Source organism: Centrocercus urophasianus, unplaced genomic scaffold (genome assembly GCF_019232065.1).
Source record: "Centrocercus urophasianus isolate 14NV4802_14NV808 unplaced genomic scaffold, USGS_Curo_1.0 seq_15, whole genome shotgun sequence".
Taxonomy (NCBI): domain Eukaryota; kingdom Metazoa; phylum Chordata; class Aves; order Galliformes; family Phasianidae; genus Centrocercus; species Centrocercus urophasianus.
In genome coordinates this window covers 25,570,105-25,584,499 of record NW_024884697.1, presented here as the reverse complement: position 1 = coordinate 25,584,499, position 14,395 = coordinate 25,570,105, and the positions used below count along the sequence as shown (strand labels likewise).

At 41.0% G+C, this 14,395-nt stretch overlaps 1 protein-coding gene across 2 annotated transcripts in view; it reads right to left on the bottom strand.

The window, feature by feature from the left end:
* Positions 1–2,913: 2,913 nt before the first annotated feature.
* The window catches only part of DOCK4 (dedicator of cytokinesis 4), a 238,741-nt gene continuing 227,259 nt past the window's right edge, over positions 2,914–14,395 (bottom strand). For both annotated transcript variants that reach the window (XM_042815926.1, XM_042815927.1), the window contains 4 exons: positions 13,961–14,033; positions 9,920–10,033; positions 8,980–9,041; positions 2,914–5,931 (listed from right to left, as the gene is read on the bottom strand). In XM_042815926.1, the coding sequence (XP_042671860.1) occupies positions 5,515–5,931; positions 8,980–9,041; positions 9,920–10,033; positions 13,961–14,033 (666 nt within the window). In that variant the 3' untranslated portion in view covers positions 2,914–5,514. The remainder of the gene's footprint in view (positions 5,932–8,979; positions 9,042–9,919; positions 10,034–13,960; positions 14,034–14,395) is intronic.

Below are 14,395 nucleotides of genomic sequence, written 5' to 3'. Positions count from 1 at the left end.
TGAAAAACACTTTTCTCCTTTTCTCCCTGCCTGCTCCCCTACAGGCCCTGTCTGCTTATCACTATGCAGCTCAGGTTTCACAGCTACAAAATCTCACTGCGCTGTAGCTTTAGGGCTATTGACGGATGCACCTCAGCTCCGAGGCAGGGCTTGGAGGGGGGCTGCTGATGCGCCAACACTTTCTTTGGCAGCACAAAAAGCCCCTGCCCAGCGTGCACAATCTTCCTCTGCTATCCTTAATGGCCTGGGAAGAACACAGCATGGTGATATTTGTTGCTCCATCTCCTAATTCACTATTTGAAAAGAAATAGCTGAGTTTATTGATGTGTTTTGTTCACTGTGAAGTGTATTGCAGTCAGCGTTAGACTTTTACTTTCTTCAGGTGAGAGCACAATTCAATCCGTACCAGCTGCTGTCACCCAGCTCCTCCTGGACGCAAGCTAATTTCTAACAACAGTGATATGAGCCTTTGCATGCATCTTGGGATGTGCTGTATCACATCCTCGCTGTAGCACCATATTTAAAGGCCAGCTGAACATCTCAGCATCAGCACAGTGGCCAAGCTGCTCAGAGAGCAACAGGCAGCCAGCCTGCTTTCCTGCACCAGATGGTAGAAATGGGACCAGCACTGAATTTGGTGTGCGCAGCTGGTCATACAGCACTTCCCGCTTTGGCTCTGCCTGAGCACATTCTAGTGGATAAGGACAAACCATTTGGCAGCACACACCCACTGGCTGCTACTGGCCTGTAGACAAAGGTCCCAGGTCAGCCAGGAATTGAATATACATTAGCACTTCCCTGTTCCCTGCACTAAAGGAGTGTGTTGTTCCTTATCTCATGCTCAGCAACCCTCTTTTTACTGTTTTTAAACATTAGTTGTGTATCTATGTAGAATATTTCTTCTACAAATTGAAGAGGAATGGTAAATGAAGCAAGGGATTCCCATATGATGAAGGTTACCTGGGGCTGTTTCACTCCTGGGCAAGGCTTAGTTCCTGCAAGACATTACCTACACCACCCCTGAGTTTATTAAGTTGTTTAGTCCCTGTCCTTGAGCTGTCACCAAGTCGATGTCTGCAGACTCCCAGAGGTGCTCCCTAGGCACTGCTCTGGCACAGTCCTGTTCTGAGAGCACGGGTATCCCCCTAGGAGCAGGCAGGTGCCTGTGCTGGAACACTGCAACATTGCTTGTGGCAGAGGTGGAAGAAGTTCCTTGATGATGGCCTTTGTTTTGGAAAGCAAGAGGAAAAACTTCAAGGGAGGTCAGTAAGGCCAGGAATAAACAGCAGTGATAGCAGTCTTGCACAAATAAGCAAGAATGCAATGCAGAGAATGCCTCCACAAAGTTGTTTCAAAACAAATGGAACAAATTGAAATGCAGTAGTGGATGTAGTACCAATAGAAAATCACTGATGTAAAACATTTAAATATACAACAGGAATCCCAGCAGCTTACAAGCTATCAGAGCAGCTATTTCTGATGAAATTTGGACATCGATTTGTTCCCTAAAATACTGTTTGTTGTTCACACTCATCAGCTATGCACAATGGGGTAAGAAAACAACTGTCTACAAAAACCAAGGAGCTATTTTAAAAAATTGCAGGGCTTTGGGTTTAGAAGTTCTTCTCCCTTATAACTCACTGCAAAGTTCTCTGTGCTGTGGCATCTTTCCTCTCGTAAGCTATAGGATAACGGGGAAAAAACAACCCAAGCCTTTGTAAAATAAAAAACCATTTTGTCAGGACTTCCGGCCTTCCTATGGCTCCCTACAGCTCAGCCAGCAGTTAAGCTGGTATGAAACCATGCCATAAGACCTGAAAGAAATCGATTTGATGCTTCAATGTCTATCTCTCTTACTATTACTCTTCCTGGGAGAATAAAAACACATTATAAGCACGCGTTACAAGCACACCCAGTTCCTTACCAAACAATCCAATTAAAAGCTTTCTTCCTTCAGCAGTTTTATTTTATGACTTAGGAAAAGTCTCTGCATCCTGATGTGTGGAGCACATGTGAGGTAAGCAGCTCTAAACCTTTCGTATTCCTAAGGGTTGCAAATTTTTGCCGCCTCATCACAAGAGTTTTTAGTAATGTCATTCAAAGCAACTCATCACCAAAGAAGTCTACATGAAACATGTCAAAAGCTGAATTAACACTACAGGGAGAAGAGAAAGACAATTTAAATAAATACAGAAAGTGCTTTCCCTTACACAGTTTGGCACGGAGCGGTTGAAGATCAGGATCTGATGGACTCCAGGCAGAGCACCCTTGCACTCCGGCCCAGCAGAAGGCTGTGCCCTCCAGCAGGGGCCTGTTGGGGCTCTGCTTTGGTTATGAGTGACTGGTACAAGCCCAGTCAACTCAAAACAAGATGCTTTTCACCACGTACACCCCAGGCATTGACTCCTGCCTGTAGGAGTCTGCCCAGTCACTGGGGTTTTTGCAGACTGCCGACAATCTGTGAGTAAGCAGACCAGCAGGCAGGACAGCACGCACCATTTCCATAAAACGGGGATTTGCACATAACTACTGCCTGTTCCACATCAGCAGGGCCATATCTGCACCACCCTGATTATCACAAACTAACTTTAGCTTCTCTCAGGACACGGCTTGAGACCTTGGTAACTGAGTTGACTCAGCACAGAAGTGTTAGCCCATCAGAAGATGGATCCAAACTGCACCACTGACAGGTCAGCCAGGTGTGGCTGATGCTGCTTTGAGGGATCACAGAGATACCAACAATTCAAATGCAGTATTCAAATGCACAATCATCTCTGCTATTACACATAAGCTGGCTAACATTCAAGCTATTGAGAAGAAGCAGCCATTTGTCTTCCTGGGTCCGCTTTTATGAGCTTCTAAATTACCCACCGTCATCCAGAAAGTGATCAAACTGTATTTATGAGTAACGCATAAAATTCAAACAAGACCTTTATTTACATTAGGTTTTCAAGCTCTGGTATTGCAACATACATAACAAAATTTCATACTACGCTTTTATAAGAAATCAGGTTGAAAAACTGATCTACAGAATCAATTTGTCAAAACTGACTAAGCAGAAAATGCATCAGCTCATTTTCAGAGTACTCTGTCAATTTTATACCATCTGCTATCACTCGGAGTATTCGCGACGTCATGGTTATAAAAACAGAGTGCTCATGCAGGTTAATTTACAGTGAACTCTCAGAGAGAATGTTTCACTCCTCCCTGTTCAGAAGAGCAGGGCAACGCTCTCCACACTGTCTCACAAAGCTATTAAGGATCCAAACAGGGAGAAAACCCAGTCTATTAGGAGATATTCAACAGAAATGAAACAAGTTTGGCAACACAGAGTCAGAACTTAAGCTGCTTGATAAACACGATTATAATCTCATTCTGTAGAAAACAAGGTGTAAAGATTAATCAAGTCATTTTATTCCGATATTAACATTATGCAGCAACCGACATGAGTGTCTAGATAAAATGAAATGTGCTGCCGAGCTGACTTCTGAAATGCACGCAAAGGATAAATGCAACAGTTCTGCTCACTGCCAGAAACAAGAAATGGCTTCAGGAGCAAATAACACTGATTGATACTGTGCTCAAGCACTACCTAACAAAATCTACTAACCTACGGATGGGGAAAGAAAAAATAAAATCTTTTTTTTAAAAAAAGCAGCTTTGTTATCTTACTTGTAACACCTTATTTAAACCCCAAGTATTACCTCTTTCTACCAGCATAAATACGGAGCTTTCTGCACCTCTTATGATGTGGTTACAGACACAAAAATGTTATAGTTGAAAGCGAGAGCTAGTTCAAGGAATTTCAGACTTTGAAATCAGCAAGATACAAAGCTAAAATTCGTATGTTCCTTTTCAAGTTATGAATACTTTCACTAAAACATAAATATTTTAACATATATTAATTTTTCTGACATTCAAAATTGTAAAGTCAATATGGCAGAATTATTGTTAAAAGCACATATTTACAAATATTCTTTTTTCCATACATAAAGTATTTGGCATAATTATAACAATCTTACTGCATACACAACTGTTTGCTTCTTTTTCACATAATGGTACACTCCTTATTAAAATTTACCAATTATGTACAAAAATACTCAAACATTTATTATAGAAAACCTCTATAACCACCATCAGCAGCTTATAACTGCTTTAGAGAATATAAAAAGTGGTCACTTTCTTCCAGTTAAGCTATCAACAAATTGGACACAGCTAAAATCAACGTGAGCTTCCCAACAAAAGAGGGAGAATATCTTTAACAGCGTGATTTAAAATGCAGTTCATACATCTGTTCCCAAGCACGTGTTAAATGGTCAGTAAAAGAAAGAGGATACCAAAAATACATACAGAAGGTGCTTTTGTCCCTACGGTTTGGCATGGTGTTAGCTTTCCAGATGCCAGTCACTAAGGTATGCCCGAAGGCCAAACACTGTCCTCCGACAGCAGACGATGATGATGAACACGACCTAAAAAGCGAACCCCAACCTGATGCACTGCTACATACACATCCAAAGAGCCGTTTGGAATTTTTGCTAGGTTTATACAAAACTGTTAACGAACTCTGAATTTCCTTCTGAAATACTTTTTTTTTTTTTTTTTTTTTTAATAAATATCCAGTAATTCATATTCATACTTTGTTTAGTGTATTGCCCTCGTACGACTTGGTGCTAACTCTAACAAGCAAATTAAATGAGTGTGTTTTTTGTACCCATGTAACACAGTGACTGTATTTTAGGGTGAACTCTCAAAAACAGCAGAGGAAGAGGACCTCCACTAGCAATTAAAAAAACAAACAAACAAACAAAAAAAAACATTAACTGGAACAATAAAGGTCATTTGCACCTGAAAAAGCAAAGGATGCACTGGATACCATAATACACTAATGGCAGCAGAAAGCTGCTCTACACTGAATGAAATGCAGGCATCTTTCCATCTTAAAAATAACAGCAACCAAGTGTTTGCTTCAAAAATTCCAAAGCACATTCTCGCTCAGCTCTCTGCAGTATAACTTGCATCATATCCGTTCTTCCACAGACATTTGAAACAACCAACCCATCCACTGCATGGGGGAAATGACTTCCCACCTACTTGTGGAAACAGCTGAGCCTACAGACTGCTCTGTTAGACCACGTGCTGCTATTTCTAGCAGTAAAGTCCCAGTCAGTACATTTTGTTTTGTCAGGAGCATTCATCTGGCTCACACGAGAATTGCAGGGGTTTACGTTTAACTTTTTAAATAAAAATAAAGTACAAAGGAAAGCATTTATCAGTATTCACCACCATGACATTAAAAAAGAGTCTCTCTTTCATGCTTCCTATAATATCTGGCAACCTAAATTAGTAATTTCATTTTAAAATGTGCAACGTAACATCAATAAGCATTTGAAAGTTACTGAAAGGGAAAGGTGGGCAAAATATTAAAGTGCCTAACTAAACGCATTTTACCATTTTTTAAAAATATTATTCCTTAAATGGTAAAGAATTCCTTGTGATCAGATCCCAAAGGGCTCCTCATAGCTGGGACACCTTGCGCGGCAACGGCCGGGGCCGCGGGGCCGGCTCAGTCCTCCTGCTGCTGCTCTCCGCGTTGCTGGGCCGGCCCAGCTGCGGCTTGGGCGGTAGGGCAGGGGGGTCGGTGGGGGGGATGGAGAGGCTGTGAGGTAGAGGAACGGGGCGCTTCAAAGTCCGCTCGTACACGCTGTAAGGCGGCGGGGTTTTGCTTTCCTTCCTCACGGGCTCCTCCGGGACGCTGTAGCTCGGGACCGGCGGTTCGCTGCCTTGACTTTCAAAACCCGACGTCTCCGAGGTGCTGCATCGGCTGAGCGAAGAGATGCCGCTGCTGTAGCTCCCCGACAGCACCGGGGAGTTGGATACGAGCCCCGTGGAATGGTACTCCACCGGAGATGGCGTGAATGACTGCACAGAGCCCTGCTCAAAAGAAAGGGCGTGAGAAGAAATTAGCGGCGCTGAACTGGGGAGGGCACTCCGGTGCTCGGGCTGCAAACGCACAGAGGCACTTGCACAGGTTCTGAAGCTTGGTAAATGTAGCGCTGCATCTTGGTTTTAATTAAGATTCGGTAAAAAAAAAAAAACAATAAAAACTCATTTCAGGAGTGCCCAAGTACACCCTAAGCAGTGCTCATATCGGTAATTCATTTAAGTGAAAGCAAAACTGTATTTAATTGTTGTCTTACTATCTGGAAAAATCTGGAAGCCTTTAAAATGAGCTCTCAGCTTTCCCAGTTCTTTTAAGTGAAATCCTTACCCACTCATAGTGTCTGCCTAGTGATGTCCTGCCCTCTAATGCCAAAACACGGCATTTGCATCACCTTCCATGCTGATGCTGCGATCTCTCCCTCAACATTCATTTTCCAAAGCTTTTCTCACAGCTTCAGTGCACGGTCATGCAACAAAAGCACATTTACATTGTGGAGTTTGAACTGTGGCCCAACCCCATCCCCAGGTGATTTTTGGATGCACTGTGCCACTGTGCATGACACAAAACACCATCACAGCCCCAGGGACAAAGAAGGGTGAAGACATGAGGGTGTGTGGGAAGGTGAGAGCCAGGGAGCTGAGGGCTCAGCACCAGCACTGACAAAAAGCAGAGGGCAGGGACAGTAAAGCCATCACAGAGAAGTCCTATTCTAGTGGAACAAGTTCAGCAACTGCTCTAACAGGTTAGAGTACACCTTACAAGTTGGGAAAGTTTGGCAACTTACCTAATTGTGACTAGAGCAATCAGACAACCTAGACTTAACAGTCTCAAGCACAGGCTGAAAAATGGATGGAGAAATCATATCAAAGACAAATTCCTGACCCCACTTCTATTTAGACTGCTTGGCACCCAGCTGCTCAGCTTTAGATGAAATTGTGAGCTGTGCAACAAGGGTAGGGAGGAATGGCAGAGGAACAAAAACGTATAGAGCTGGCTGCACTGACTTCATTCCACTGAGATAATCTCATTTACTAGGACTGGATCCACAGCACACTGAAACCAGCAGAAAAATCTTCATTTGCATCAGGTTTTGTACTAGGATGGCAGCATGTAACAGTTGGAACAAAGACTAAAAACTGAGCCATGTGAGCTAAGGAAAAACAGAGCAGATTGTCCTGCAACCTCAGTGCATGCTGAAGATATTTTTCACATTGTGGAGATGCTGCATATTAAGCACTTGCTTCAGATTCAAACCCTCTGTTTCTAAGGAAGGCGTAGCTGCACTCTTATCCATGCAAACATCCAGGGTCAAAGTTTTCAAGTAAATAATGTAATTGGTTCAAATTTCAAGAGCAGTAGACACTTGGGTTAAGTGACTGTAGATAAAAATTAGAGGCATGGCTTTTGACATTCAGAACACAAGCAAATACATGTAAATACTGCCTGCTTCAATTTAGCAGCTGAGCAGGAGCAAGTACTTCATTCCTGACAGCGCTGCAGACTCTGTGTATCATAATGAATAACAGTCTAGGCACCAAAGGAGTCTGGATGTTCATGGCTGCCTGGAGTGAAATCCAGAAACCTCTCCGAAGTTTCGTGGGCCAGCACTCCTCTACTCTCAAGCAGCAATCCAGAGTTTGGCTGTAAAATGCTCAAATTCCACCCAGGCGTTTAGAAGGAAAGGTTAGGACAAGTTTTAAACACCTTAGGAAACATCAATAACAAGTCAATTCAAGAACACAGGCACAGTTAGTCACCTTTTGTGCAACATTCTAATGCTCTGAAGAGATTCCTAGTAAGAATTCGATCAGAAACTTGGCATCAGCGCTCACTTCAACAGGTGTACCATGGTAACAGGACTACAGTACACTTGATAGCAAGCACAATTACTCTCTGTTGAAACAGAGCCACTTTGCGGCCACAAGTGGAAAACTAACAGGTGTGTGGGACAATAAAGAAGAAAATGATTGCAGAATTATGATTAAGAACCTCAAGGGGAAAGGAGGTGTTTTGGGGGTGTCACTTCCCTTCTCCTCAAGAGATGTGCACATTTGTGGCATTTATTATGCAAAAACTGAATACCTGAGGGATCACTTCAGCAGGAATGCTCTCCAACTGAAGCACCAGTCTTGCTCGTTTTGATTTGCTCTAGGTTGTTGACCCCCATATTTCCAACAGCACAACTATCTCAGCTTGCATGCGTTAGCAGAAGTTATCCCTCAGACTAATAAGCTGTCTGTCAATAGTGAGGTTTTCCTGGAGAATGCAGGCTGTGTACTGATGCCCTGCAGTGCTGCTGGAGACAAAGATTTCCTGGTCAAGTTTTCTAACCAATAAGCTGTCGCACAACAAATCTTCAAATACATCGAAACAGAAATGAAACCTGCTAAGAGGATCCCCTCTTGCTACAGGTGCCTAACTGTCAGAGAAGAACCGATGTTCATTCACAGCCTCTGCTTAATGTTTCCTACTGACAGGCTTCACACTATTTCCAGCTTCTCCCCTGGATTGCCCTGCAGAGGCAATGAGTATTAAAATTAGTGGAGCAGGAATTACCCTCTGAGACTCCTAAGAGAAGCATTGGATGTTGGAGGAGTAAGAGGAATGGGCTGCACAACAGGTTCTCCTTAACTGGCATCTCCTTCTGCCACTGTTGGAGATGGCATTCTGGACTAAGTAGATCAGATAACACTTCTTACATTTATTTTGTACACTCAATTCTTTCCCTTTACTCAAGAGAACTTGATTATGCACATAGGTGAGAAGTCTAATATTGACACTGTGAAGATTAGATTTCTTGCCTGCAGTTTTTAAAATCTTCAGATCTGCTGTGATTGTTATGGCTATTTACTCTTGTGAATGAATTTTGTACAGGCATACAATAATATGTACAAAATCCAATAATAATGAATAAAAATGCTAATATAATGGAAATAGAATATAAAATAAACTCAAATAACATATTAAATACATATGATATACCCCACAGCACATACAATCTGTCCCACAAAGGAGGTTGACTTGCAAAAAGCCAGTACCTTCATTGGTGATCTGCCAGCAGGAGAAGGGGAAACAGAGGCTATGTGTCTTGCTGGTGATGCTGTAAATTGAGAAAGATTACAATGCAGTCTTTGCATTACAGTTTTCATTAAGAAATCTTCTAAAGAGGTAAGAGATGATTCCACCCACAAATTTCTCTAGTGCTCTCCATACTTGCTCAGTAGTTGCAAGTAGTCTTAAAAATTCTGTTTCTTTTTTCAGGATTATCTTGCAGTACAACAAAGTGTAAGAAATTTCTGCAGCCATCTTCCATGACCAATTTTATATCTTGTAAATTTGTTTATACCCTATCAAACAATAACAGGATTCAAAGAAAACAAGTATTTTCTGCTCCCTCTTTTCCCTTTCCTTTTTCCTAAGAATACATTCCATATTTTAATGTCAAATAAGAAAAAATACAATACGAAATGTTCTTTGAGGCATAAGGCTGAAACTTCTAAAAGTTTCCGCTCCCTTGAGAACAATTATATTTCTAATACTACTTAATCTGTCTGTTCTTTACATGGAAATTAGTCTTTTGAAGGGCAAATTAGTTATAGTAATGGAACTCACATACTTCCATGACTGCTGAGCATTTTCTGGCAAGTAAGATTCTTTTTCATTAACAATCATTTCCAACTGCTAACCTCTAATTACTGTAAGATCAAAAGATTAAATTTGATCATCCACCCTGGTATCAGAATAAAGTGTCTGAAATTCCACAGTCATTAAGTGAAGAGGCAAAGTACTGAAAACAGAATGCTACAAATAAGCTTAATGAGAGGAAAATATATGCAGTTCTACAGCCTTCCATGTCAGTAATTGAATAATAAACTAGACTGCCCAGAAAGTTAAATGTTAGTCAGAGTGGATAGAATCCAAGCCCTCAAGTAAATCATTTTTTGATTGGAGTTTAGACCAAAATGTCCATTAACTCACCCGTCTGTGCAGGTCTCGGTGGTACAGGAGGAGATATAAGCTTCCCACTGTCTGATGTGTTTCTGGCTTCTTTCCCACTGTCCAGGCTCCAGCTGCTGGGAGTAGCATTTACAGCTGGAAGAGAATGAAAAAGCTGACACAGGCATCACTACTTCTAGCTGTCACTTTCAGACTCTCTGACTTGCTTTTCTTTGTTTGGCTACAAATATACAGAATGAAAACTAACTGCATGCCTAGAAAGCTCTTACACTTACATCAGGATTTGAAAGGCTCTTAAATAACGCCTGTCAGTCTCCTGATTTGCCTAACCTATGCATTTGGCCCTCAGTTTGAGTCAGCTTGAGGCTGTATAGCAATTTGGACCATTGATAACAACAGCAGCTGACATAGGGCCCTGTTGCACTGCAAATCTGGCCTCAAAAGGAGATAAGCTTGAAGCCTGTTAATATTATCAGTTTATCTTTGTACCAAAGCCCTATTTAGAAGTTTCTAGGCAGAGGAGGACAGATTATTCATATTCTGTTTCCATTAACTCATTTTATATACAGAATGGACTAAAGATGGGAACTCGCCAAATTCCAATCAACATCCCTCGGAAAGCCTTCAGCTAGCAGGCTTTTGGTGCCAGAACTGAAAGGTGGAAAGAAGAGCACAAAATTGAGGGAGTGAGAATGGGGAGAAATAAAAGTGTTTGAAGAAAATCAAATAAATACATTATTATGGATTAGCACAACTTATATACACTGTTTGTATAGGTGGTCCAGGATCATGCAAATCAAATATCACCTTGACATGTGTAAAACTGGCTGTTCTGCTTATCTGTGTTACTTTTTACCAAACACCATGACTTTAACTAAATGATCCCCATAAGGCTGGGAACAGTTTCCATACTAAAACTGGATCATCACTTGTCTTCATACAGTCATTACTATCAGAAAGAACAAGTTGGACAGAAAGTTAGGGCATTTAACATGAACAGCACACTGACTAAAAATCTGCAGTTTTTCTTTCACGTCCTGAGAACAGTGAAGAAGCTGCTTCCAAAGAAAATTAACAAAAAAAAAATGAGACAAACAATTTAAAAAAAAAAAAAAAAAAAAAAAAACCACTGGGAGGTGAAGAATTCCTGAGACCCCAAACCTCTTCCACCAAATCCAAAGCTTTTTTGGGAAATAACACGATCATGCCTGGCTTTGACAGTTTCCTTCTTGTTGGCTTATACTGCATACGTGAGAAGAGACCTACCTGGATGGACTTTGTGCTCATTTACAAAGATTAAATGAAAAGCAAAGTACTGCTGCTAAACACCAAATGATGTTATCAGTTACTGCTATTGCAGCAACACTAAGGTACTTGAGAAGGACTGGAAAGGCACTGTGCTACTCTATACGAGACTTAACACAATAAGTACAGTACAAATAACATTTGTTTCATAGCTGTAACAATATTGGTACAGTATAATTGCACGTTAATTGACCCTGAGAACAGCACACAGAATAATCAGTCTATTTTCTAGACGATCATTTTGCCTTTTTATTGTCAGATCATGCAATTCATTGTTTGCTTTTTATTGTAAGCTGTCACCTGGCAATGTGGTTTTGCCTTCATCCTAAAAGCAGCTTGGCACCAGGCCTGAGTACTTCAAATTACTGAATCTATTGAGAAGCTACTTTTTCCTTTCAAGTTACCCATGCAGTTAGTTTTTTGGACTGCTTAAGTCTCTGGGAAATAGTATTTATTTTATCAACTCTACAGTGTACTTGGCTGCATAGGCCATTACAAAAGCTTTGACATTTTCACATTATTTTATGTTTTTCATTCTGTGAAAAATTTTACATCAAAAGATGTAAAAATTCTTATACAAATCAGCTCTTAGTGAACAAAATCTGATTCCTAGCCAGTTCTTGTTATAGTTTTGAAATGTTTTGAATACATTTATTTTATTGTAACCTTAAATCATGGTGCAGCGAAGGGTAGCACTTAACAAAATTATGGCGCATATGATGGATTCAGGGCATATAACAAAATACTGGAAAACAACGTTGCAAACAATACTGAATTTCCCCATGTGAAAAATTATAAAAGAAAATACTTTGTTTATTGACATTCATTGGTTTCTTATTTACTCAAATTAGGCCAAAGTGTAACCAAAAGCACAGCAACACAGTTTGTCTAGGGGATTTGCAGGTAGAGAACTTCAGCACTCTGCCCATTTCTTTAGCTTCCTTTTGCCCCAGCCTCCAGAAGTTCATCTTCTCTAGGCTTCAGCTTCCCACACCTCTCTCTAACATGACAGTTGGATGGGGGAAGATTTCTCTAGCAGCCTGCTGCAACGTTCTACTGCACTGTCCTTTTCTGCGAACCTTTGGGCCCTTAGGAGCATAATACTCAGTCCAAACAGACATTGCTTTTCCCCTTTTTTGGCAGTGTTTTGAAGCTTAAGAATATTAGCATGTTTTATTTGTGAGAGCTGCTCTGACAGAAATGCCTTCTATGTTATTATGTTGGTGCACGACATCAGAGGTGGATGTTGGTGGTATGGCTGAACCTTCTCGTCAATATCCCTTACTTTTTGTTGCCTTGAGACAGATGGCAGCAGAGGAACAGTCTGACAGAATGGTGTCTGCCATGGAAATGCGTATGAAGCAAAAAGGGTGCCAGTGAATTCCTCCAGGCAGAAAAAATGGCACCATTTGTAAAGGACCAACAGAAAACACTTTCTGCCTTTCTGAGGTGTTCTTGATATACCTCAAACACTTGCAGCACGCAGCCATCATCGTGACAACCAGTTGGAGGCCATTATTTGTGAGGCAGGAGATCCCATGCAAACAGGACAGTCTTACCTCACCCACAACTACTACCTTTCCTGCAAGAAAATTTTTGCTACAAATTTATTTTTAACAAACTTGTTATTGAGAAATCACTTGTTTATCACCTTGGGATGATGCATGTGCAAACCTTTCAGACATAAAAGGATGCCTGAGAGGTGTCCCACTTCTTCGCCATCATCATTGCTGTTCATGTGTTCAAGACTATGACCTCTGGACATTCATCCCCCCCATCACTTCTCTGTCCCCAGTAGGTTGCAATTCCTGGGGAACATTGGAACTCCTCAAAATAGACCAGTGATCTTTTTTCTGTCTGTCTCTCTGACTCTGTTTCTCTCAATTTCTCTTGTGGGTGATCTCTGTTTCTCTGTCCATCTCTCTGTCTCCTTTGCTCTTTGTCCATTTTCCTACATTTTCTCTCTCTGTTCTTTTTATCTCATAAAGTTGTTAAGTAATTGCAAGATTTATTTCACTTTCTTAGAGGTCATAGCTCTTGTAAAGTCATTAAGTCATAAAGTTGTTAAGTAATTGTGAGACTGATTTTGGCTTCTTAAGGTTGTATAGTTTAGCTCTGCAGTTTAAGATAGGTTTTCAGTGTGCCATCTTCTCAAGTCATAACGTTTAGCTGTGCAGGTAGGACAGATTTAATTGTTAAAGTGCCAGTATTTCTATGATAATCGTGTGCCAAAATCTGGGGATAAGTGTAGTAAACAGATTCTTACTAAAATTGATGATTGCATACGGATCTCTGCATGTCATATCTTATGGACAGGACACGACATTGCTGACATTCACTGATGCTTGCTGATCAGTTATGGAGACCTAACAGTGGATGTGAGCACAGTGAGGCGGTTGGTGGTGCGTTTCAGCTGCAGTGACAGAGACATGAAAGACGAGCCACGCTCCAGACAGCTATGCACAGCTGTCACAGCACAGAATGAAGAGCATCTCTATCAGCTCACCCACATGAATTGGCTAAGGGTGGTAACTGCATTGAAAAACAGTGTTTTTGTGGCTGAGAATTTGCTCTATCAAATAGCATTATTGTGCTTTTTGTATGTGTTGTAGTTTCCATGGAATTAAATAGAGGCGCTACTTTTGGAGAGACCTATGTAATATTTTGAAACTCAGAAATAATGTTATATGCTCAAGACAACGTGCATTATATTTTCACTGATTACCAAGGTTAGTAAGGTGCAAAATTTCCACTCACCTTTGTCAGGGCCAGGCAGATTAGAATCACTTCGTGGCAAAGCACCATCTCCAATATGATTAAACAACATTCTCTGTAAATCAAGAACAGAATGGTTTATTCATAACTGCAGTTGTGAGTAACTTTTAAGAGAATAAATAAATTTTTGTTATTATCCCTACCACACGGGACTACTTGGAGATAGAGTAATAAATATCACCTAAGAACATAAATACTTGAATAAAAACGGGTACACAAATAATGTGTATACTACTCTGAAAACTGTACACACTGAAATCAGTGGGAGGGTTATAACATACTGAATTCTGGCAGTTTCCTGCTCCCTGAATGACAAAATGAGGCTCAGTCCTCAGTCAGGTATCTGACTGAGTTAACCTGACTGAATACTAAACACATGGAGGAGCTGATTTGCTATCTTTGAAAAGCATTGTGTGT